At 34.0% G+C, this 25,998-nt stretch overlaps 2 protein-coding genes across 2 annotated transcripts in view; both read left to right on the top strand.

Annotated features, from left to right (window-relative positions):
- The window catches only part of LOC143746344 (uncharacterized), a 34,914-nt gene extending 15,194 nt beyond the window's left edge, over nucleotides 1–19,720 (top strand). Inside the window, exons 6-10 of the mRNA XM_077238171.1 lie at nucleotides 16,738–16,804; nucleotides 18,473–18,826; nucleotides 18,946–18,963; nucleotides 19,100–19,203; nucleotides 19,596–19,720. Of these exons, the coding sequence (XP_077094286.1) occupies nucleotides 16,738–16,804; nucleotides 18,473–18,826; nucleotides 18,946–18,963; nucleotides 19,100–19,203; nucleotides 19,596–19,613 (561 nt within the window). The 3' untranslated portion in view covers nucleotides 19,614–19,720. The remainder of the gene's footprint in view (nucleotides 1–16,737; nucleotides 16,805–18,472; nucleotides 18,827–18,945; nucleotides 18,964–19,099; nucleotides 19,204–19,595) is intronic.
- LOC143746341 (uncharacterized) lies at nucleotides 15,370–23,575 on the top strand. Its single transcript, XM_077238170.1, has 8 exons — nucleotides 15,370–15,418; nucleotides 18,479–18,826; nucleotides 19,100–19,187; nucleotides 19,596–19,630; nucleotides 21,127–21,192; nucleotides 22,084–22,431; nucleotides 22,700–22,803; nucleotides 23,264–23,575. Exons 1-8 carry the CDS (start codon nucleotides 15,370–15,372, stop codon nucleotides 23,297–23,299), a joined length of 1,074 nt encoding a protein of 357 aa, XP_077094285.1. The 3' UTR covers nucleotides 23,300–23,575.
- Nucleotides 23,576–25,998: the final 2,423 nt, after the last annotated feature.

Here is a 25,998-nt window from a genome sequence, read left to right as displayed (position 1 = left end):
ACGCGCTCTCCGTGCTTACGTAGACAGAACGCAGTGTTTCAGGACCTCAGACCAGCTCTTTGTCTGTTATGGTGGCAGACTGAAGGGAAAGGCTCTCTCAAAGCAGAGGTTGTCTCACTGGATAGTGGACGCCATTGCTTTGGCTTACCAACAGCAAGGCCGACCGTGCCCCCTTGGTGTGACAGCCCACTCCACCCGGAGTGTGGCTTCCTCTTGGGCTCTAGCGCATGGCGCCTCGCTGGCAGACATTTGTAGAGCTGCAGGCTGGGCGACACCCAACACATTCGCCAGATTCTATAATCTCCGAGTGGAGCCTGTGTCCTCTCGTGTACTCGCTTCAGTTAGCTAGTACTGGACCCGCTCAGGTGTCTTCGCTTGCTCGCCATTCCACTCCACGGACTGGATACGTGCGATTATTCCTCAGGTGAGCCTTCCTCTCTGAAGCCCTGAGTTCCTCCAGCACTGTTGACGCTGACGCCAGTGTCTATTGCCTGGGCGTCGGCTAGGTGCCTCCGTGTGCATGGTTCCTCCCTGAGTAACCCCCACATGTGTATTTCCACTGTAAGCCTCCTTGAGCATGTGTCTTTCCCTTGGCAAGCCACCTTGCCCTCCTGGAGTTGAAAGTTGCCACCCCTCGGGCTGGTCACTCCAGTGTTCCTCCATATGTAGCCCTCCGGCCATATGTGTTCTTAAGTCCTCCCTATGGGTAGGTGTGCTGCGGCATATCTCATCTGATATATGCTTCCCAGTGTACCTTGGTATTCCTGTGTTAAGTAGGACTCCTTCGTCCGTGTCAGTATCACGACAGGGGGATCAGACTTTCGCAGGGCACTGGAAGACAGCTGTGAAGGTGGCGTGATTTCACGGGGACCCCCATTCATCGTCATCCGACGTAACTCGGAGTGACTACGAAAGGGAACGTCTCGGTTACATATGTAACCCTCATTCCCTGAGTAGGGAACGGAGACGTTACGTCTACCTGCCACTTCCGCTGTACCGCTGGGTAGACGCCTGAGTTCAGTCTCGGCTCCTCAGCGAAGACATATCTGCATGTTGCCGAGCGTCCTCCTTTTATACCCACGAGGTGGTGGCGGAGTTACGCTATGCAAATTCTGCAGACCCACGGCATTTCGTCGCCATTGGCTCGTTTTATAATACACGAAGATGATTGGCTTTCTAGGCGAAACCCCCATTCGTCGTCATACGACGTAACATCTCCGTTCCCTACTCAGGGAACGAGGGATACATATGTAACCGAGACGTTTTTGAAGAAGAATATTTACTTAAGGTGAAAATCAAGTTTTTAATGTTGCTTATGTCTATGTGGCGTTTCTAATATGATTTAAGACAAACTATGTGGAAATTCATAAGTCAACACCATTGCTGAGTTTTTTCTCCTTGAACTGCAGTGAAAAAAAGATTGAACTGGCGGTTTGAAATCGCCTCTGTTACTCACATTACAAACTACCTTGTAACCAATCACGTCATTGTGCGGTTATGCCCAATAACAATTGTGGTTCCGAATGTTGATGGGTCGACAGATACGCACTAACTTACCCATCCACCAGGCTCTTTTGACACCTACAGGAGCAAACAAAATCAAAGCAGCAAAAAAAAAACATAATATCAAACAAAAAGAGAAGTTCAACAAGAAAGCAAAAACCCTGCAAAGACTCAAGCCTGGAGATAGAGTTTGGATCCTAATCCATTCAGGAACGGGGGCGCAACAAGGGTGCATTGAAAGAGAATAAGTGCCACGTCATTTAGACCGCATTAAGTCAGACCGCGGTCATTAAGACCGCAAATGACTGTTCAAGAAGTGGAGTTGCAACCAAATGACAAAGATGAGTCTGACATATTCACAAGTTTACAAGTTGACAACAGTTCTGTGAGTCACACTGAGTCAGATCTGTCACCGCTCTTCCTGGGAACTATTGCAGACCATAACACACTCTTAGACCTCCTGAAAGACTAATTGAAAACTGTTGAGTAAAAGTAAAAGTAAAAAAAAAAAAACGTTCATTGTAAAACATTTGTTATGATGTAATGAAAGTGTACTTTTTGGTATAAGAACAAATTGATAGAGCAAAAGATTTAAAAGGAAAATGATTTACTTTTAAAGGGGGGAAGATGTGCTGTTATGCCCGATAACAATTGTGGTTCCGGTATTGTGTGGCAGACACAGTGCTGGTGCTGTACCATCTGGTAGAGTTGAACGCTAAGTGTGTGTGCATTTAATAAATGATCAAAAACTATAGTGAGTCTTTGTCCAGTGACATTCATAACATTACAGTCATGAGGGAGGCGGGCTTTAGCATATCATTACTATGCTCCAGGAGTCTCAAGAGAAGCCCGGTCATCCCGGTATATTTTAAAAAATCCGGTACATTTAGCAATATAGTCTGTGAATTATGTTCATGATGTATATTCCAATGTTATGATGAAATATATGCTTTTCTCCACTGACGTTTTGAGTTGTTTAAAGCGTTTCTGTGGATTCTGATTTTTAGAAGGCTGTCTGACTTTGAGACGGTGAACGAGAACATGGTTTGTTTAACATTAGCAACACATTATTAGCTGTTTGAAAACATAGTCAAGCAAAAGGCTAATCATATTAATTACTGTTATGTGTCTGATGTTGTGTAGAGCGATACATAAAATGCATTTGCATTCTTATACATGATCCACTTGTATTCAAGCTTGTATAATTCACTTTTCCACTTCTTCTGGACCAGTTTCTGGTTCAAACATATATGGCTGAATTAAACCAGTATATCCACTTGCCATCGTGCAGCATTTACTAAAGTTCACAGAGTGGATCAGCTGTAAGGCCGGGACTAATTTGCATATTCATAGTTCCACATACCGGTATACTAAATGAAGCAAAGATGTAAAGTAACATTCAAGCTATTTTAAGGCATGAAGAATTTTTTTTTCACAGGAAAAAACATTTAAATATGTAATTTTGGTGAGTTTTAAAGGATAAAATTATTGACTACAGGAGAACAATCCTGCTTTTCATCATATTTTAGATTTTTTTTAAATTTATTATAAATATATCCCCTCTGTTCAATACAATGAGATATTTATTGAGTTGACCTCTTAATAGCTATATTTATTATTAGCCACGTTTTTAGAAACTTGCAGTCTACTTCTCTGAAAAATGGTAGGGTATTGTACTTTAAATATGCATGTATATAATTTCTTTTTACTAGAAATTATGAGTAGCTTGGTGTGTAGCTCATGAGCGCTGAAGAGGTGTGTTGTTGTCACGTGCTTTTCTTTTCACAGGAAGTTGACATCTGCCATACTGCAGACCCATAACTGTACAGGAAGTCAGTCACAGCATCACATCATTCATTCATGGGGCAGAATGGAGCTCAGCTGGCTCATATTCACGTTACTGCTGACTGTCTGTAAGGCTATTGGATTTAGATTTTTTTCAACCTTTTATATATTTATACATTTCCTTGTGAAGAAGTACAGCTTAGCATACTTTTAAAGAGCATTTACGGAAATAATATACTTTATATATTTTTGTGAAGTGAATTTAGTTTTCAGTTTGCAATTAAATGAAAATGTTTTATAGTTTAAATTTATATTAAATGCAATTAATAGAACTTTAGAGTGCTTCTTTACATTCTTAATTAGGATGCAAGTACATTTCACAATTGCTTGTAGTGTTTTTGAAAATTTGTTACTGCTTAATGTACTGACAAGCATTAATGGTGAACTTAATTATATTTAATGTAATTTCTTTTGAAACTTATGTATTTAAATATTTGTAACATTTGAATGTTTAGCCACTTTAAAATTTGAAGTTTAATTCAAATGTTACTTGCTTTTTCTTTATAATTATTTATAGAATTTACTCGCAATGTCTAAGGTAAACTTGTTTCAAAGTAAATACTACACCAAATTGTTTTCAGTGTATATTATCTAGAAGTATTTTTTTTTTAAATATGAGCCTATACTTTTTAATATTTGAATTACACTACAAGTGCTCATTCAGTACAATAAAGTGCACTTCTTTTTCACAAGGGTTACCAACAACATGATAGCAGTTATTTTTATCTTTATCTACAATCCTGTTTTCCAGATAAATCCAATGGAGAGATTCGTCAACAGCCAGAAATCTTTGCCAGTAATTCTTCTGTGACATTAACATGTGAACATGATAATCTCGATCACTACAGATTGTTCTGGTACAAGCAAACAAAGGTGGATGTGGGTTTGACTTTACTGATATTTTCTGCTGGCCAAAATATGGTGGTGATTGAATCACCATTTGATACTTCTAAGTATGAAGCAACCCGTCCTGAAATAAAGAAGTCCACACTGCAGATTATGAAACTAGAGACTGAAGACTCGGCTTTATATTATTGTGCCACAAGCACACAGTATCATACTCCAGCTGCACTGCTAAACAACAACCACAACTCCAACACTGTGCCGAGAACACGAGGATGAAAAATATAGACATTCATCTATATCAGTTAGAATAATGATGTGAATATGAATAGGTTGATAGTTGAAGACATGAAACCATTGCTTTACCATTTTGCAAAGTGGTTAATAATCCTTAAAGGAGTAGTTAACTTTCAATTAAAAATTTCCTGATAATTTATTCACCTCCATGTCATCCGAGATTTCCATGTCTTTCTTTCTTCAGTCAAAAAGAAATTAAGGTTTTTGAGGAAAATATTCCAGGATTTTTCTCCATATATAGACTTCAATGGCAACAAACGGTTTGAAGGTTCAAATGTGAGTTTCAGTGCAGCTTCAAAAGCTCGACACGATCCCAGCCGAGAAATAAGGGTCTTATCTAGCGAAACGATCAGTCAGTTTCTAAAAAAGATAAAAATTATATCATTTTTGGTTACACTTTATATTAAGGTGTCATTGTTACAGTGTAATTATATATGTAAGTACTAGGTAATATTAAGCAACTACATGTACTTACTATAGGGTGAGGGTAGGATTAGGATTTGGTTGAGGTTTAGTTGCATGTAGTTATGCATAATTTACTGTTATTACTTTGGTAAGTACATGTAACATATGTAACAAGGACACTGTAAAATAAAGTGTTACCTAATTTTTTAACGACAAACGTCCATCTTGTACCATCTCTGAGATGCACCACGCATTATGTCATCACGTTGGAAAGATCATGCGTGACGTAGTCGGAAGTTCCGACCCAGTGTTTACAAGTTTGGAGTAGGAGAACCGTTCAAAGTTATTGTGTGTTGAATGACACATATTTATATGTATTTGTGTCAGTTTTTGTTTAAAATGGTCCTTACGTGTGCATATCCTGGATGTTTAACAATGTCAAGCGTGACCTTTCCAACGTACTGACGTAATGTGTGCCACATCTCAGAGATGGTACAAAATGGGCATTTGTGGTTAAAAAGTATATATATATATATATACATTTTATGACCACCAATTGTTTCGCTAGATAAGACCCTTATTTCTGGGATCGTGTCGAGCTTTTGAAGCTGCACTGAAACTCACATTTGAACCTTCAAACCGTTTGTTGCCATTGAAGTCTATATATAGAGAAAAATCCTGGAATGTTTTCCTCAAAAACCTTAATTTCTTTTCAGCTGAAGAAAGAAAGACATGGACATCTCGGATGACATGGGGGTGAGTAAATTATCAGGAAATTTTTAATTGAAAGTGAACTACTCCTTTAATATGAATAATATTAATATTTTATAATTGGTGTTATTGTTTGTAAGTTGTAATCTTCAAGTAAAAAACTATAGTTTAATAGGACTAAATCAGACTTCATTATAGGTTAGAAAAAAGGGAAATAATGAAAAAGGTTAGATCAGGTAAAAATTGCACTGTTTTTCTTGTATGTATACCACATATGCAAGGCTTTCATATTGCATTTCCTGTTTCCTTTGTTCACTCACTAAATAGGGCAGTCAAATCTATCTAGAAGGGGTGAGAGACAGCAAGGGGTTGATTCTCCTCTTTTGTGTCATGGGACTGCTGCGTTTGGGGTTTATTTTCCTACTAGTTATTAGTAAGTTTATCCTGTAGTCAAACATTTATGTAGAAATCTTATTGTTGTAATACAAGTTGATATAATCAATTGTTTTCTACTCAACAGAGTCATTAGCAGCAATAACCATCTCTCAGAATGATCAAGTTAGTAAAACTCAAGTGATTACCCAACGGGATCAACCGGTTATTCTCAAGTGTAACCATGATGATGGCAGCTATTATTATATGTATTGGTACAGACAGAGAAGTCAAGGTGAACTGACCCTTGTTGCTATTTCTCTGGGAAAAGATACTGTAGAAATAGTTGCCCCGTTCACAGACACCAAATACACAATGAAACGTCCCGAGATTAAAGAATCTTCGCTGGAGATCAAGGATCTAGTAGAGGACGACTCAGGCATTTATTTCTGTGCCTCCAGCATTACACAGTACCTTAACTTAACCAAGCACCTGAACAATAACCCCAATCTGAGCCACAATGATCAGAGGGGAAAATACATGATAATAAAGGTAGTTGTGGGATATCCTCTCTTTGATCTCCCTATCATATAGCAAAGGGTACTAATCATATGGAATCTAAAAATATATATATATTTATAAAAATATGTATGAAATTATGAATATATAAGGAGTTTGAGGAATAATTACATAAAATACTCACACATAAATATACTATAAATTACCATACTTTTACTTATATGCATGTGTGTTAATATAAAATATTTATTATGAATTTAAGTTAAATTAGAAAGCTCTAAACTGAATGATAAATGTCTGTTGCACTGCTCAGCTTAATATGTTAAATGTCCACACAGTTATTAACAAATATCTATCTACCTTAAAGTTACACTAAGTAACATTTGGCCCTCTAGCGGTTAAAACATAAAACTGTATTCATTTTGCAGAAGAACTTGCTTTGGTTGTGCTTCAGCTCTACTGTACGGATGAATCTTAACAAAATGAATCATTCTTTCTCATTACAAAATTAATAATATATATATATATATATATATATATATATATATATAAAATAACCAGTTTAGATGGAAAGGATCTCAAGCTGACTAATTGAAGAGATAACTGTTGCTACACACATTAATAAACGCACTTCCTTCTTGCAAATAAATTCTAGCCCAGCGCTATACAACCTTAATGAAAGGAACCTTCACAATAGATAATTCTTTACAATGCTTTACAATATGGCAATTTATCTGTTCAATAGAATACATTAGTGACCTGTTGAGTTATAAAAGCATCATCATCTCCAGCCTCCACATCGCTTTTACAACATTTCAAATCCCTCAGGTCTCATCTCCGAAAAGCTAAGCCAATGTTGATCCTCGTTTTATTAAAAGCTCTGTCCTGTTCTCTTGTCGTTTTCTCCATTGTTTAAAACTGAAATTCCTTTGAGGTTCATGATTTAGTTGCTCCATGTCAAGCTTTCTCGCTCGTTGTGACAACTTACAACACCATACACGCCTTGAGCGACTTTTCATTATGTCGATATGACGAAACACCCAGGGGCGACAATGACGTGTGACGTGTGTACGTAATTTCCCGCGAAAATCATCCCGTCAGGTCTAAAACACTTATAGGCTTACCATTGTAAATCGGGGTAAGACATAAACACGAAAGAGGATTTGATGATGTATTCATTATTTAAATTTTGTTGATTTTTTAAACAAAAATGTACATAGTGTAGGCCTACCTATCCTTAATCTATTTTTAAAAATATGTATATTGTTAAAAAAATTACATTTATAACATTTGGCATTAAATTGAATCTTGATGACATCTTCATATTATGGCTGCTATAATGCATCTCTCTGTTTTCCTCTTTTGGAAAGTTGCCTAATTAAAATACAACACATTAAAATACTATTCAAATAGTGTTTTTCATCCTTTTTTTCCTCTTTGCTGTTGGAAACATAAGTATATGTACAAGTACAAGACATGTACAAGAAAAATAAAGCAATGTATGGGTTGCTCAATGCTTGGGTAAACAGAATGTGTGAATCTGTGTTTTTTTATGTGTATGAGTAATGATTCAATTCATTGCTCAAAAAGATGGTCATTTGGTGCCATCTACTTGAGAAAAAAATGTAACCTGCAGAAATAGAAACATCAGAAAAACAACAGAAAAATCCCTGTCACTAAAGCCTAATTCCTAATACACAGACAGACTGCAAACAATAAAAAAATCCCAGTGCTTATCCATGGACTACATTTCCATTCTCTTGGAAAGCTGTTCAGATTCAAAGTGACTTAATATAATCAGATGTACAAATATCTATTTGGGTTCACAATTATATTTTCATATTTTTCAATGTTTTTTTTTTATTCTTCAAAGTAATGTATTTTATACAATTTTTTTTTTTTTTTTGCTATTTCATAAGGTCATACAGGGGAGCTCTTGATCACACAATCCCCCCCAACAGCTTGGCTTTGAAAATCAGATAAATCATTTGCAATCTTATCTCTGGATCTGCACGTGTTCATAACCCATACAAAACAGATGCAGATATAATTCATGAAATATTTCTTGTCTATTAATCAATATAGCCGTGAGCTCTTCGTGCTGTATTCTGACATTAATACAGACAACTTTCAGAAGAGCAGTAAAGTTTAATATGAATTAATCATCGTCTGGATTAAAGATCATATGCTGACCTCTGCAGGATGATATGAGTAACTTTACGGCTGTTTTTATACTGTATTTTGATTTCCACATTCCCCACTGTAATTTTTGTTCTGTAATATTTAGAAAGATTGAGATCTTTTAAAACTATACTGAAAATAGCATTATTAACGAGCAAGTATTAAAGAGTTAACATAACTATATTTGATTCTTCTGTGGTCATTGTTATCATATGGCAGTTGTTTTATTTAGAGAGGACACATGCTGAAGTGCCCCATAAACTGCAATATTAAATGCATTTATGCAAATCTCTTTTACATACATTTTTTTTGTCTTTATGTTAAATAGATGTTAATTACAGTTTAATTAGTCTTACATGGATTTACACAATATTGAGAAAATATAAATGTTCCCAGTGCATAATATAATAGAATTGCAGAATAGGCCAACTGCATTTCTTCAGCTTTTATATACACAGGTAACAGTTATTTTATTGCAGTCATTAATTTTTTTGGAAATGTTTATAGCAATACACATGTATTTATGCATATAACAATTTTGATTAATGTGTTTTTGAAAGGGCAAAAATCTATAATTTTTGGAAGAATATTGAATGCTGATCATTAGTTGAATTAGAGGTGAATTTTATTCCAATTTCCAGTACATAAGTACATAACTAGATGGTAATAATTGTTAATTTAGTTAGTTTTTATCAACTATTTTTCTTGGCTATTCCATGTCCTTGTTTCAATGTTATAAATAACACATTTAAGTACTGAGTAATATTAACTAACCACATGTAGGCTACTTACTATAGGGTTAGGATTGGTTTAGGGTTAGTTGCATGTAATTATGCATAATTTACTATTAATTAATTTACTAGTATAGTTAGCACATGTAACGTGTATCAAATACAATTCTTTGAATAAAAAATAATCAATAACACTTTACAGTAAGGTCCCACTAGTTAACTATGTAATGCATTAACTAGCATCAACAATGATAAATACATTTGTCACAGTATTCTATCTATCTATCTATCTATCTATCTATCTATCTATCTATCTATCTATCTATCTATCTATCTATCTATCTATCTATCTATCTATCTATCTAATCTCTATCTATCTATCTATCTATCCATCTATCTATCTATCTATCATCTATCTATCTATCTATCTATCTATCTATCTATCTATCTATCTATCTATCTATCTATCTAATCTCTATCTATCTATCTATCTATCTATCTATCTATCTATCTATCTATCTATCTATCTATCTATCTATCTAATCTCTATCTATCTATCTATCTATCTATCTATCTATCTATCTATCTATCTATCTATCTATCTATATATCTATCTATCTATCTATCTATCTATCTATCTATCTATCTATCTATCTATCTATCTATCTAATCTCTATCTATCTATCTATCTATCTATCTATCTATCTATCTATCTATCAATCTATCTATCTATCTATCTGTCTATCTATCCATCTATCCATCTCTATCCATCCATCTATCTATCTATCTATCTATCTATCTATCTATCTATCTATCTATCTATCTATCTATCTATCTATCTATCTATATATCTATCTATCTATCTATCTATCTATCTATCTATCTATCTATCTATCTATCTATCTATCTATCTATCTAATCTCTATCTATCTATCTATATATCTATCTATCTATCTATCTATCTATCTATCTATCTATCTATCTATCTATCTATCTATCTATCTATCTATCTATCTATCTGTCTGTCTATCTATCTATCTATCTATCTATCTATCTATCTATCTATCTATCTATCTGTCAATCCATCCATCTCTATCTATGTATCTATCGATCAACTATCTATCTATCTATCTATCTATCTATCTATCTATCTATCTATCTATCTATCTATCTATCTATCTATCTATCTATCTATCTATCTATCTATCTATCCATCCATCCATACATCTCTATCTATCTATCTATCTATCTATCTATCTATCTATCTATCTATCTATCTATCTATCTATCTATCTATCTATCTATCTATCTATCTATCTATCTATCCATCCATCCATCCATACATCTCTATCTATCTATCTATCTATCTATCTATCTATCTATCTATCTATCTATCTATCTATCTATCTATCTATCTATCTATCTATCTATCTATCTATCTATGAAAACATTAGTTAATAAAAAATACATGTTAGTTTTTAATTTAATTTTTAATGTTAATTTTCTTTTTACATGTTACAGTAATTCAAGTTAATTTTTAGTTCATATTAGTTCAGGACAACGTGTGACTTTAGTAATGTATACTGTAAGTAAATGTTGAGATTAACATCAACTAAGATTAAGATTGATAAAATATTTACATTTTAGATCATGTTACTGTAACTAATTTAGTCAACTAATGATAAACAAATAGAACAAAAAATAAAATAAATTACCCGATAAATTATAACATCTAAATTAACTGGTTTACCTCGTCAAAAACATTTTTAATATCAACCTAAATTAATATATGCAAACAAATTTGATTTTTATGAGTTAAATCAAGTAAAACTAGCTCATTAAGGTATCAGTAGGCAGGTTACCACTTCTTAGAATGTTATTGTAAAGTGTTACCGAAGTGCATTACAGACTCAACACATTGAACAGATCCCGTTCTTGTATTGTTCCCACACTCTGATGATTGTTACATGAGGATGTGGGAGGGGTCGGCAAACTGTCATTGAGACATTTTTAGGTGGAGGAATCTGCACCTGCCCAAATTCTCAGTAATCACAGAAATAGCAACATAGACTTTATACAGATAGACATAAAAAAAGAACATGTGCAAGAGAATGATGAAAAATAAAGATAAAATGGGGGACGGGGGGAGAGTGGGGGGAAAGAGAGCAAGAGAAAGTTTTGTTTTTGTATAATGTTTTAGCACCGTGGGGACAGGGGGCCACGGTGATACAATCCCATAGAGCCGCTGTACAAAAACCTCCTGCCATGTACAGTCAATTACACAGCGACAGAGAATACAAACACTGCACTGATTTCTATTGGATTTCAACATTAAATATAATTGATATCTAGGAAAGAAGGAGCAATAATATTTCGAGTTATTCCAACATTTTAATAAATTTGATCACATTTTATTGGTGGTAAATACGTGTTCTTGAGGTTGGACTTGATTGGATAATTTGATATTTTTCCTGAAATATATATTTCACATTTACATGCTATTACATTGAACAGCCTTCTGGGAAACAACTATTATGGAATTAATGGATTTTTATATGACCGTGGAAAAAGAGGAATTCTAATGCAAATTTCGGAGCACTCGTTTACAATGTGCCTCTGGCTCACAAGCATACTTTGGAAATGGAACAAAACTGACCGTTCTAGGTAAGTTTGCTTGATTTAATTGTTTAAATGCTCTAACTGACCAGTGTTCAATAGATTAATATTGTCCTTTCATATGTTTATTATGACTTAACTATGAAAGCAGTAGGGAACAGGCCCATTCAATCATAATTGTGTTGAAAATTTGTGCATACCATCTCACTGTGACAATGCTTACCAAGCTCACTTTGGAGATGGAACAAAATTAACAGTTATTGGTAAGAAACACTTTTAACTATGCTAATATGTTGGCCTACATTGGGAATATTAGACAGTTACAAAACTATAAGTGGCTGATGATTGTCAGTTAAGACTATGCTGAGATTTTGTGTAAAATACAGTGTGATTCAAGTATTCAATTTGAGACTGTTTTTGACATGACATTGGTATGCTGTGCCAATTATCAAGCCTATTTTGGTAACGGCACCAAATTAACTGTTCTTGGTAAGTACTTCATCCTCCATTGGAAACTTTTACAAATATACTGTACAACTGTCTTATGAGTGGATCATTTAAACTAACATGATTGAAAATATAAAATATGTCATTTGGGAAAACCGAGAGCACAAATATATCACAATACTGTCAAAAAGAACCACATATAAGTTTAGTAAATGTAAGGGTTATGCAGTCGAAGTAATTTTATCAGTGAGCCCGCATGCTGTGCTTTGGATCCAGCCAGGCTGTCTTTGGCGAAGGGACAAAATTGACTGTTCTAGGTAAGTAAATGTAAAAGACAATGCAATAATGCCTTGGACATATAATTACCAATGGGAATTGCATGATATAGTGGAATAAGATTTCGTAAGGTAGAAGTTAGTGATACGGTCTTGATACTCTGTGCTCAAACACGCCAGCATATTTTGGAAACGGCACCAAACTCACTGTTTTAGGTAAGAAAAACAATGATTGTAATTTTAAATCGTCTAGAAATACAAAGTGTAATGATACAAAAAGTATCAAAACATCAAAAATAGTGTGTCATTGTGAATTTGTTCGTGACCAAGATTTTGCTAAATATTTTTAGCCAGTGTGTTTGTATCATTTTTTATTCACCATGTTCTATTAAGTCGTTCCTCATAGAAGATGTTAAAGCCAGTGTCAGTTGGATGTAGTTAGTATAAAATCTTTAGTGGAGTTTTTTACCGTCGCTAGACATCAGTGTAATCAGTACAGTCCTGCACACTTTGGGAGTGGAACTAAACTTACAGTAACAGGTGAGATACTTTTGACTGAGTTTGTTGGATTAGTATTATTATGTACTGAAGTTTGAGGATAATTCTTTTGGAAAAAAGTCTATTGATCAATCTCCAGACCTGGCACATATCCTAGGCATTTTATTAGTGCATACGTGTGCTGTGTCTACTACTACTCCGGCTTATTTTGGTGAAGGAACGAAGTTAACTGTACTTGGTAAGAAACACACCTCATACTGTTTAAATGATAGAGCTTAATCAAATGTAAGGCTTCTATTCAAAATTGCTGATTACATTTGTATGTAGACATTGGTCAATTCTACTATATATTGGAGTTAATGCATTTTGAGGGTTCTTTCTGACCCAAAACTCTTCATTGTTAATTTGGTCTTTATTGTGGAATTAGTGACGGCATGTAGTTTGTATTAAGAGAAGTGGAGGTTTTATCTGTAGCGTAGAATCAGTGTGAACAACTACAACCCTGCATACTTTGGATATGGCACCAAACTCACAGTACTAGGTAAGAAATATTTTGACCTAATGTTGCATAGCTTGCTGTAACATTGCAAGAAAACTAATAAACAATGTCTTGGATGACATTAGGCTTCAAGAAACATTGTGTAATTTTATCATTTGTAAAATAAGTAAAATGAGTAAAAAATCATCTTCCCCAGCGTAGATACAATGGCTAAACAGCATTTCTGAAGCTTCAATGATTAGACTTAAGTCCACAAAGTCTGAGTAATTTTATTATTGCACATGTGTGCTGTGACACTGGTGGAGGTGGACAAGCTTTCTTCGGCAATGGAACAAAGTTAACAGTTCTTGGTAAGACATAAAACTAAAAGCTGACATGTGCAAAAATATTGTACTGTAAATATTAGAAATGCCTTGTAGCTCAACAAACAGGCTTGTTGCATTTTCTGAACACTCTTTAGTGTTTGACAGTATACATAGACATTTCATTGTCAATTGTTATACCATTCTGAGAAGTGTTGGTGTTCTCCAATTACTGGGAAAAAAACAGTTAAATATGTAAGAAATAGCTTGAGAAGGTTTCATCTGTAGCATAGAATCAGTGTGATCAATACGACCCTGCATACTTTGGAAAAGGCACTAAACTTACAGTTCTAGGTGAGTGAGTATCTTGATGTTCAGGCCTAAAGAAATGTTATTTATTGAGTACACTATGTAGAATTTTTTAAAATAATATTGCTTGAATGACATAGATATAGCATTTGATTTGGCGTCTTGAGTAAATTTGTCAGTGCACATGTGCACTGTGACTCTGGTGCTTCTCAGGCTTACTTTGGCAAGGGAACAAAGTTAACTGTGTTAGGTAAGAAAAATCTATTTTTATAATTATCTCGGATAATACGAGTGGCAAAGTCTACATGATCTTGATAGCTTGAGGTTTTAACTGTAGCTAAGCATCAGTGTGAACACTGGCAATCCTGCATACTTTGGCAATGGCACTAAACTTACAGTCCTAGGTGAGTAATTTCAGTATTCTGTGTGAAATGTAAAAACTTATCAAGAAATTACAGAAATTAATCTATGTGGTGTTTTGGTATTTACTGACATTGATATCCAATGAATATTCTAAGTTATGCTGTTCGTGTATTATATTTATGAAATGACTTAAATGAGCACACTAAGTAATTGAAGTAAATTTCATTGATGTAGTCGAGTTGCATTCATGAGGCATTTAAGTTAAAACAGAACTGGCATTTGCCGAACTGAGTGAATTTGTTAGTGCACATTAGTGCTGTGACTCTGGTAGTTATCAAGCTTACTTTGGCAATGGAACAAAGCTAACTGTCCTGGGTAAGAATATTCAAAAAATATTCATTCTACTTCATTGATTGCCATTGATATGTCGATGTTAAACAGTAAAGCACAATGGACTTATGTCAAATGGAAGGTAATGTGTTATCTAAAATGATATTAAATTGGAAATATTTGAATTGGAATACTTCTCAGTAATCTTGAGATAATCCTTCTTCGAAATTAAGTCTGTATTGAGGTAAGTAGTGTAATTTATGTAATTTATTAATTATTTTGACTATCTGAGGTATTAACAGTTGCATAGAATCAGTGTGACCATGGGTAGTGAAGCACACTTTGGCGAAGGTACTAAACTTACAGTCCTAGGTGAGTAATCTGATTAATATTCATAAACTTACGTGAATATTTAGTAACATATCCAACCTATGTGTTGTTCAGGTCTAAAATTCTGTAATTTTTTGAGAGCTTTCTAAATTACATCGTTATATATGGCTCAGATGTACAAATGACTATATGGTAAATTACTGCCAGTAATTGTTCTATAGTAGATATTTTTATGATATTCACAGGGCGTTCAAGTAAAAACAGATGCTAGGACTTTAGCATTTGGTGTCTTGGGTAAATTTGTTAGTGCACATGTGTGCTGTGACACTGGTGTTGGTCAGGCTTATTTCGGCAATGGAACAAAGTTAACTGTACTGGGTAAGAAACATTAAACACTTCTATGCAGTTTTATTTATTTGCATTGATAATATCTGTATGCTAGACTTAAAGCACAATGTGATTTATTTCACATCATTGGAAGTCATTAACAAAAGTAAAATAGAGGAATTGGTATTGGATCAAGTGGCAGTTCTCGAGAATCTACTTATGCCTTTAAAATTTGGTTAGATATAGTTAGCACTATTTATGTGAATCAACTGTAGCTGAGGTTTTAACTGTTGCATAGAATCAGTGTGAACTCTGGATATCCTGCATTCTTTGGCAATGGCACTAAACTTACAGTTTTAGGTGAGTAATTTGAGTATTATGTGTGATTTCTAGAACTTCTGATACTTAAGTAAGTTATTTAGGATTGTGGCGTCCTCATGAAGTAGAAGAACTGGAAAAGTCTTTAAACAGTTGTAGTTAGATGATACTGGGATAAGTGGCAATGTTCACATGCTCTGCAGTAAAGTCTAAGTTTTAACTGTGGCTTAGAATCATTGTGAACAATCGCAGCCCTGCATACTTTGGCAATGGCACTAAACTAACAGTTCTAGGTGAGTAAATTTAGTATCATGTGTGATATTTATAACCTAATATTTTAATAGAATATCTAATTTTGGTATGCACATGCATCAGAAGAACTGGAATAGCTGTAATCTTTAAAAATGAAGTCAGAAATAGTGAGATAAGTTAGTCAATGTACACATGATCTGTATAGCTGAGGTTTTAACTGTAGCTTGGAATCATTGTGAACAATCTCAGTCCTGCATACTTTGGCAATGGCACTAAACTAACAGTTCTAGGTGAGTAAATTGGGTATTCTGCTATTTAAAAGGACGTTTATCAGGATATCTAAAAGTATGGCGAATTAGAAGAATTGGACTTGTTAACTCATCTTTAAGAATAAACAAATAACTAGTGGGATAAGTGGCAATGTTCACATAATCTACTCCATATAGCTGAGGTTTTAACAGTAGCATAAAATCAGTGTGAACAATGCCAATCCTGCATACTTTGGCAAAGGCACAAAACTTACAGTTCTAGGTGAGTAAACTGAACTTTACTGAACTGAACTAATCTTTAAGAACTTAAATGATTTTAAGTTAATGATGTTAATTAAATGATGTTAATTAAAGAACTGGAGAAAAGAATAGAGTTCGATAAATGTCAATATTACATGATCTCTGTAGCTGAGGTTTTAACTGTAGCTTAGAATCAGTGTGAACTATAACAACCCTGCATACTTTGGCTATGGCACCAAACTTACGGTTTTAGGTAAGAATATGTATTTTTGTTTACTTGTATCTTGGTATTTTATCATCAGTTTGTAAGTATGTTCTGTGAATGTGTTGGTAAAAATAATTCGTGTAATTGAATGAGGAGTGTTGATATGAATTACAAATTATAGGATAAGAGTAGAAAATTGTCACTGTTCTTCTTCTGAGAATATTCTGTGCATTCTAATTCTGAGTCTGAGGCACCAAAATTACAGTTTTAGATATTAAACTGCCTTTAGAAAAGCTATTTGCCTAACTCAAATCCTTCATAATGTTTAATTTGGTGAAATGGAAGCTTGTTGTTTTTCTGAAAAGTTTTTATATATAGGCTACTTATTACATATGTTATTAAAATTAATGTTATTGGTCTACAGCAGTGTTTAAAATCTTCATTGAGTGTTATATTAATGCATAGAATGCAGTCAGATTAAAGTGATAGGAAGAGTTTTACTGTAGCTGTTGAGCAGTGTGAACAACAGACCTGCATACTTTGGTCAGGGGACCAAACTCACTGTTCTAGGTAAGAAAGTACATTTTTTGAGTTCGTTTGGGATAATTGTGAAGTGCTTTGCATTGTCAGAGTAGTGTCAGAGTAGCCAGTGCCAATAACTGAATATATAGATGATGTAAATATAGTTATAGGTTCTCTAGATCTGAGTGTTGCACCTAGCTGTTCATTGGAAACTCATGTTATTGTGCACTATGAATCAGTTTTTTATAAACCTGTAATGCTGTTGCTATTCTCTATAAAGTAAGATATGAGCTGCATATAAATATGAGGTGTTGAGTGCAGATACATCAGTTACATGTAAAGTTGTCTGTGGTTTTCCTGTTGAAGAAGCAATTGAGCACAAAAACTGTAGAAAAGCAACCTTATTATTTACTAGCTTCCGTTCAGTAAAATACATGGAGTTGAGTTTAATATGGTATTTTTTTTACTATTCTTGCAGAATTTTGGGTCCGACTTTATATTAAGTGTCTTTAACTATATTTTCTATCATTTAAATTAATAATTTGATACAATGCACTTATACATACTTGGTTTTGCACTACATATAAAACCTGCATGTAATTACATCTGTAATTCATTTCTGTACTTACATTTATAGTTACACTGTTGACACTTCCCGGTTACACTTTATTTTACTGTGTCCTTGTTATACATGTTACATGTATTCTATAATAATAACTACAGATTGTGCATAATTACATGCAACTAACCCTAAACCTAATCCTAACCCTATAGTAAGTTATTATAACTCTTTATTACACTGTACAAGGACACCTGAAATATAATAATAATAATAATAATAATAATAATAAAGTTAACTTCATAAAACTGAATAATTCTTCAGATTCAAAATTGTTAATGTAAATATGAATAAATTATGCATTTCTGACTGTCATAATTCTTATTATATATATATTTTTTTTTTTACAGAAAATGAAGTCAGCAAAAGAAATGAGATAAATGTCACAATTATAAAACCCTCTGAAAAGGAGCTGTGTAAGAAGACGGTCACTCTTGTGTGTGCGGCCAAGAACTTCTACCCAGACCATGTCAGCATAACATGGACAGTTCGAGGCACACCGAGAACCGACGGAGTAGCGACAGACCCTTATGCCACCAAAGAAAAAACAGGAAATAAATACACCATATCCAGCAGACTTAAAGTCACTAAAAAAGAATGGAACAACGCCAAAAACGAATTCAGCTGTATATTGAACTTCTACAATGGAACAGACACTTGGAAAGTTCCCAATGAAAATCAGGTCTTTGGAATTGGAGGTATGCACTAGAGATAAATAGATAAAAAAAGAAAAGAAAAATAAACTGCTGACTGTGAATATAATATGTTTACATATTTTAATATTTGGGTCTTATAATTATTTACCATCTAATTGCAGGGGGTGGTTATACCCGAGGTAAGGATATACTATTTTCTATTTGTATGACTATGTGCAAGAGATGAATATTAGGAATTAGTGTCAGAAGTCATAAGTTGATCAGTAATGCGAGATAGAAATATGATATGTTATAATTTGTTCTCTTCATCTCCAGAGGACTATGTAAAATCATCACAGTGGGTTAAGCTCTCATATGGCATGGTCATTGCCAAGAGTGGACTCTATGGCCTTGTCATCTTTGTGTTTGTATGGAGGAAGGTAAGGCTGATTAACTTGTGATTAGTTTTAATAATTTCAACCATAAGTATTGGAAGGATGTTAACATCATCAGCAACTTGTTGTTTTTGGTTACAAGTGTATTTGTTACTAATTGTTACTACAGACAGACAGACAGACATAGATGATGGATGGATGGATGGATGGATGGATGGATGGATGGATGGATGGATGGATGGATGGATGGATGGATGGATGGATGGATGGATGGATGGATGGATGGATGGATGGATAGATAGATAGATAGATAGATAGATAGATAGATAGATAGATAGATAGATAGATAGATAGATAGATAGATAGATAGATAGATAGATAGATAGATACAAAAAATGTCTGAATGTCTTAATGTTTATGTGATATTTGTTTTACAGGGTTCACATGGAAAGTGAAGAACTGAAGATGTCCTGTTTGATGAAGTTACCAAGAAAACTCTCCATTTACTTCATCCAGGAGAAGAGATGCTATATATATATATATATATATATATATATATATATGACTGCAGATTCTCTCTAGTTTTATTTCTATCTTTCTGCTCTTTTCTGAATCTTGATCACGTGTGAAGATGCTTAAGATCAGATTGATCATAAAATCTAGTTGTGTTACTGTTTTGATATTTTTTTGTCTTGCTTGTTTCCTTGCTATTTAGTTATAATTTGATAGCAATTGCATACTATTATACTAGGGAAAAAAGACTTAACAGAAGTAAAAATAATTAGTTATTTTACTCATTGAGATTTAATGTATTTTGTTTTTATTTTAATTTGTTTTATAGCCTATACATAATATAAATAAAATCTATGATGCATGGATATTATCTCCAAAGAAAATTCTCATTTATTTTATAGGCACATTGTTTTGTATTTTTTTAGCTGCCAAACTGATAGAGTGAATGGCACTAGTAATGCAAAGGTCATAGGTTTGATTCCCAGGAACAAATAAATGACAAATAAAATTACAAATAAATTGTATATACCTCGAAAAGTCCCTCTGTAGTCAATAACCTTTATAGGACTTATACTGATCGCCCAACTACTTTGTATCAAGTAATAACATGGTAACAAATATATAAGTGGTAGTTTATTTTCTGTAGCCTACAGTATGTGGTCTATGAGAAGCCCTCTAGTGAATACACTGTAACTGAGCACTAAACATTGTTATTAGCAATACATAACTTTTAAGTGATCCCACTTCAACTCCAACCTTGAAGAAACATATTCTAGTTTCTTAAAGTTATTAGCTGACTGAAGGAGAATTGTTCTATCGTATCATCTGAATGAAAATGAAAGCAATGAAAAGCACATAGCACATTATGTTTTATTATTTATTTCCATTTCCAATTAATAAATGGGATTTAAGATCTACAGTTTATGAATGCTGTTTATCAGTTAATCATCAGTTTATGAATGCTGCAGACTTGCACCCGGACACTTTATGAAGGTTTTTGTCAATCTGTATATACTATAAATCACATACAATGCATTTGGACACTTTGTGATTGTCAAACGTAAATAGAACATGTTCATAGTTAATATGATGAACTACACCTGTGGAAAATCTGCTAAGGTACCTGTGTGGACTTCATATCCACCAAAACTGGATGCCCAGTTGGTTAAATTAATTGCAAAAAAATTATAAGAACAGTGAGGTTACTTCTTAAAAAATCTCTGGCATAATTTCCCTACAGATGGTATTTGCTTTGATATACATTTTCATTAGTTTCAATTAGTTGCACATTAGAGAAACTACATTTCAAACTATACCTTCAGCTCACAAGTGGCCTCTCTGGGTAACAGCTGGGAGGCCACTATGGCTTTCATGGTCTCAAACTGAAAAGGGGCCCCAAAAACAGTGTACCATTGCCCATTATTAGCTGCTAGTTGTTGAGGTTTAGGTAACGAGATAAATCAACGTGTACTAGCTACGCAAAACTAGAATTTGGAGAAGGGACTAAACTGACGGTTCTGGGTAAGTTTGAATTTTTCAACTCTGAAATAGTACTTAAGTAGACATAATTCAATAAATGCACTTGTTTGATTTGTGAAATGCAGTAAATGGGTCATAATGCACATGGCAAGCAAATGAAAAATAGATTGGCAAAAGAAACAAGGACCATATAGGCCACTAGAAAATGTTTATTTAATAATTAATTTAAGAATGATCAGTGTTTTTATTATTAATAATATATTAATTTCCTATCTATTTTCAATGAGTAAATTGGGGGACATTTACACTGAAATAATAATGTAACTATCTACATAATTGTAATAATAAAAGGATTTACAATAAACTACAGGTGTTCAAAGCGTAAACCTATTGAAAACAGTATACAAATGAAATCATCTAAACATTTAAATGTATGTTTAAACAAAGCATCTAGACTACGTAAGTTGCTATGTGCATTTTCCTTTGGGATGGATACAGTATTTCATCCACGTACTGTATTAGCATAAATCACAAAATACATGAAAGTAGCATCAGTGTGTGAAAACATGAAACATCATTGTACAAAAAATATTACTATGCTACGAATGATCAATTTAAATCAAGCATTTCATTGAGCCATTTAATAATGACAGTAGTAATAACATAGTAATTGTTGTATAATAAACCCTTTATAACACTTTAATACTGGTAATACTTTAGTTTAGTGTCCTTGTTACACGTTACATGTGGCTACTATAGTAATTCCTATAAATTGTGCACAATTACATGTAACTAACCCTAACCCACATCCTAATCCTAGCCCTATAGGTACATGTAGTTGATTATTATTACTCAGTAAATGAAGTACACTGTAACAGACACCTTAAAATAAAGTATAATCAAACTTCCTAACACTGTGATCTCCTTCTCAAGCTACAAACATCACTCTACCTAAAGTCAAGATCCTGCCACCATCTCCAAGGGAAATCTGTTCCCAGAAAGAGACAGATTCAAATCTAACGTTAGTGTGTGTGGCGACGGGCTTTTATCCTGATCATGTTAGTTTGACCTGGAAAGTGAACGGCAAAGAGAGAGAGGACAGTGTATCAACTGACTCCATAGCCCATCAGGACAATATGACATTACTGTACCATATCAGCAGCAGAATGAAAGTTTCTAAAAACGACTGGATGGATCCAGGAAGTATATTCACCTGTACTGTTCGATTCTACAATGGAGAAGATTATGTCAATGTTGCAAACACCATAAAGGGTCAAAAAGGTTTGTGAAAATGCACCAAATCTATATAGACAGATTATTAGACTGTAATGCTTGGATATAGTTGCTTCATAATTTCTTTGCAGATTCCACTTTGTTTCATAGCTTTATCTATTGAGATTGCAGTGAGATTGATAGTGTTTCCTACGTATATCTTTTTTCAGGCCTGTATAAAACAACATAGATTATTGATATTTAATTGTCTTATTTGACAATCATTACATTCATGACTTCAAGTGATATATCAGAAATGTTGTATTGGTGCTTTTAGAGAAGCCAAAGGGATTGAAACTGCTTGGCCTTGGCTACATCGTGTTACTCTTCAAGAGCCTGCTGTATGCGCTGGTCGTGTCTGGTGTAGTGTGGAAACTCAAGGTAATCCCTGATAAACATAATGCACATCTCACACATCAAATATGTATTTAGAGTATAAAGATATATATGACTTAGGGTACGTTTACACGACAACACGGATCCACGAAAATTATTACAAATGCTGTATTCTGCTGTCAGGCCAATAGTTGCTGACGTCAATTTTTTATGAAAAACTTTGCACCTATAGACTAAACATGTAATTTGCATGTGCATGGCGTCACTGTTTTCACAAATTCGCATTTTTGCAGTTTACACAGATAATGGTATCATTTTCAAAAATGTACACTTTGAAATACGTTTTCAAAAGTTTGCACATTCAGGCCCCCTAAACACTGTTGTCGTGAAAATGGAAGGCCATAACTCATATTAAGTTTAAGTTTTTAGTTGAAAACTGTGTTGTGTAAACGAAAGACAGATACATTATGATCCCTTAAGTTAATATGAATTTATTTCCTTACAGTTTTCAATGAAGATGAAACCATTACCAGAGTACTGACCCTGATCGTGTCTACAAACTTTCTCCTTGAGAGGCCAGAAGTGTCTTTATTATTTACTAAATCTGTAAAATTTCTGTGTATTTTTTATTTGACTATATATTCATGTAGTTTTGTATGACTTCAAATCACATGTATGATTTTATCTTTCTAATTTTTAATAATAAAATTTTACAAATACCTCCTAAATCCTGAACACGTTTTTTGCACCACACAAGTTTAATGCATATAAGTGACTAGTTAGCCTGAAACATTAATCAGGAATGAACAACTAAAAATGAGAAAAATATTAGGCAGAATGTAATGGAAGTTTTAGATTCTACTTTCTGCGATGACTAAAACATCCTGTATTTAACTTTTAGACCTTTGATTTTATGAGAAACAGAGGATATTTGCATAATTTTGTGCAGTGGAAAATATGTGCTTTTGGAAAGTGTGGGTTGTTATCTCAGTTATGTAAGAATCTTCCACTGCAATAAGAAAATGAGACTTTATATGACTCGTGACCTTAACGTTTCTCATAATGTGAGCTCTAATGCTTTTGTATAATTCCTGGAACAAGGCACATCAAAAGTACTGATAACAATGACTGCAACTGAAAATAAAAGCAACAACAACAACAACAAATGGTTACCCTTTATTTCGACGCTCCACTTTAGACATTCTATTAACTATAAGTAACGTTGCAACAACATGTCAACTACCTCTCATTAGAGTATTAATAGACTGTTAGGGTTCGGGTTAGTAGAATAAGTACATGACATGTGATGCAAAGTTGCTTATAGTCAGTAGAATGTCTGTTGGGGAGCATCAAAATAAAGTGTTAGCAGATATTAAGCAGACAGTCTACTAATACTCTAATGACTAAAAGTTGACATGTATTTGCAAAGTTACTTATAGTTAGTAAATTGTCTAAAGTGGACCATCGAAATAAAGTGTTACCAAAATGATTGTTTTTTTTACTCTTATTTTTTACTCTTACCAAAATGATTGGAGTTTTTTACTCTATTTTTTACACCTCAGATGAATGATTGTAGTTTGAATGGTGTCTAGATGAGTTTAAGCATCAGGTTGCTGTAGTTGAAAGCAGGATGTGGTGTCAGCTCTTTTTGAGCAGTGTGAAGGTGTTGAGGAGGATGTGGTCAGAGCGTTCTCGAGATGTTCATGCTCAATCCTGCATCTTTCACACACCTGCTGCTGCACACAAGCCTCAAAGCTCAAACATGTCTACAGACTTAACCAATCAGAAAGAGAAGAGCTGTTGGAAACTGGTGCAGAGCTGATTCATTCGAGGAGCATGTTTGCAGGTTATTGTATCAACAGTCTGCACCACACACCCACACATCTGTATTGTTTTTCTGGAACATGTTTAACTCATGCATTATGAATCACTTGCTCAGTCTGAGTAAAATGAAGCCTAACACATTCAAATGTTTTTTGAAAACACTAGTGGTTTAGAAAGTATTTTAATAAAGTTTTTATTTAAACATTATGTTATATGTTTAAAATGAATTACATTTCCAATAAATTATATACATAATAAAATGCAATATATTTTTACATGCTAGACTGATGAACACAATGTAGCAGTTACCAGTTGCATTTGATAACCGTCATTTTTACTGTAAAGTCTAATCCTACATTAACAGGGTTAATGCTTCAATGATATAATTCAAATGGGTTTTGCATAGGTTGGAAAAACATATTTAAAGAATTTGAAAGAAAATAATAAGGTTAAATTGATTATCGTTACATAAATTATTTGGGTCTCTGGGACCCCAAATATAAAAACAGTGAAGGGAATCTTAACACAAGAGTTACATTTTACTGTAGATGATAAAAATAAAATAATATGTCACCTCTTTGTCAACTAACTCTCATTAGAGTATTAGTAGACTGTTAGTGTACTTTAGGGTTAGGGTTAGTAGAATAAGTTGACGTTACAAATTTACTAATAGTCAGTGTCTGTTGTGGAGCATCAAAATAAAGTTGAAAAAAAAAAGTGATGAGTCACCTCTTTCAATCAAGTAATTTAAGACAAGGCCCAAATAAGCTTCACATTAACTCAAAAAGTGGTTTTCATCTCTGAGGGTCTGTTTACACCTGGTATTAAGATGGTCGATCAGATCACAAGTGGACGACGCTAAATACAAGTGTACACAGGATCTGAAACGTTTTTGAACTTGTCCAATTTCGACCACTTCCAGAGTTGAAAACGCACTCGACCGGATTTCTTTGGTAGTGCAAATGCTCATGTGGTCGAATGTGTTCGTACAACCAAAAAAGACTGTCTACTCTCCGCCTACTGAACTAATGCGTAAATTAGCCAGCTTTGTCGGCTGGAGACCCAAACTTAGTTTGAAGACAAAAAACGTACCAAGCACAATGTTCTCTCACCATTCCTGATTTCTAACACACACACACAGCCGGTCTTGCGGCTGTCAGACCATAAACCAGAGCTGATGCTCTCTTTATGTTTTTCCGTCTCTGGTTGTGTTCTTATGTAAATTGAGTGAGCTTATTTCATCCATTAGATCAAAAGTATGAAAAAACCTTACATTTACCCGACCATAGACTCCCCTTGATGAAATCAGGACAGAAGTGGTTGAAAGTGGACAAAAGATATGGATTAAAACACCAGGTGTAAAAGGGAATGTGTCTCCAATGTCTATATGATCTGATCGACCAAAACCATCCTAAT

This window comes from Siphateles boraxobius, unplaced genomic scaffold (assembly GCF_051911475.1).
Source record: "Siphateles boraxobius isolate OS27281-9 unplaced genomic scaffold, OSU_SipBor_1 22, whole genome shotgun sequence".
Lineage (NCBI taxonomy): Eukaryota > Metazoa > Chordata > Actinopteri > Cypriniformes > Leuciscidae > Siphateles > Siphateles boraxobius.
Note: the sequence above shows the minus strand (reverse complement) of the source record. Positions and strands in the feature narration are given on the sequence as shown.

Bases quoted from the DNA above. Each gene is read 5' to 3' on its own strand.
- LOC143746341 (XM_077238170.1), top strand. From the start codon at position 15,370: ATGGGTAGTGAAGCACACTTTGGCGAAGGTACTAAACTTACAGTCCTA. The intron at 15,419-18,478 runs GTGAGTAATCTG...TTTTTTTTACAG, and splicing joins TACTAAACTTACAGTCCTAG to AAAATGAAGTCAGCAAAAGA. The intron at 21,193-22,083 runs GTAAGTTTGAAT...CTCCTTCTCAAG, and splicing joins GACTAAACTGACGGTTCTGG to CTACAAACATCACTCTACCT.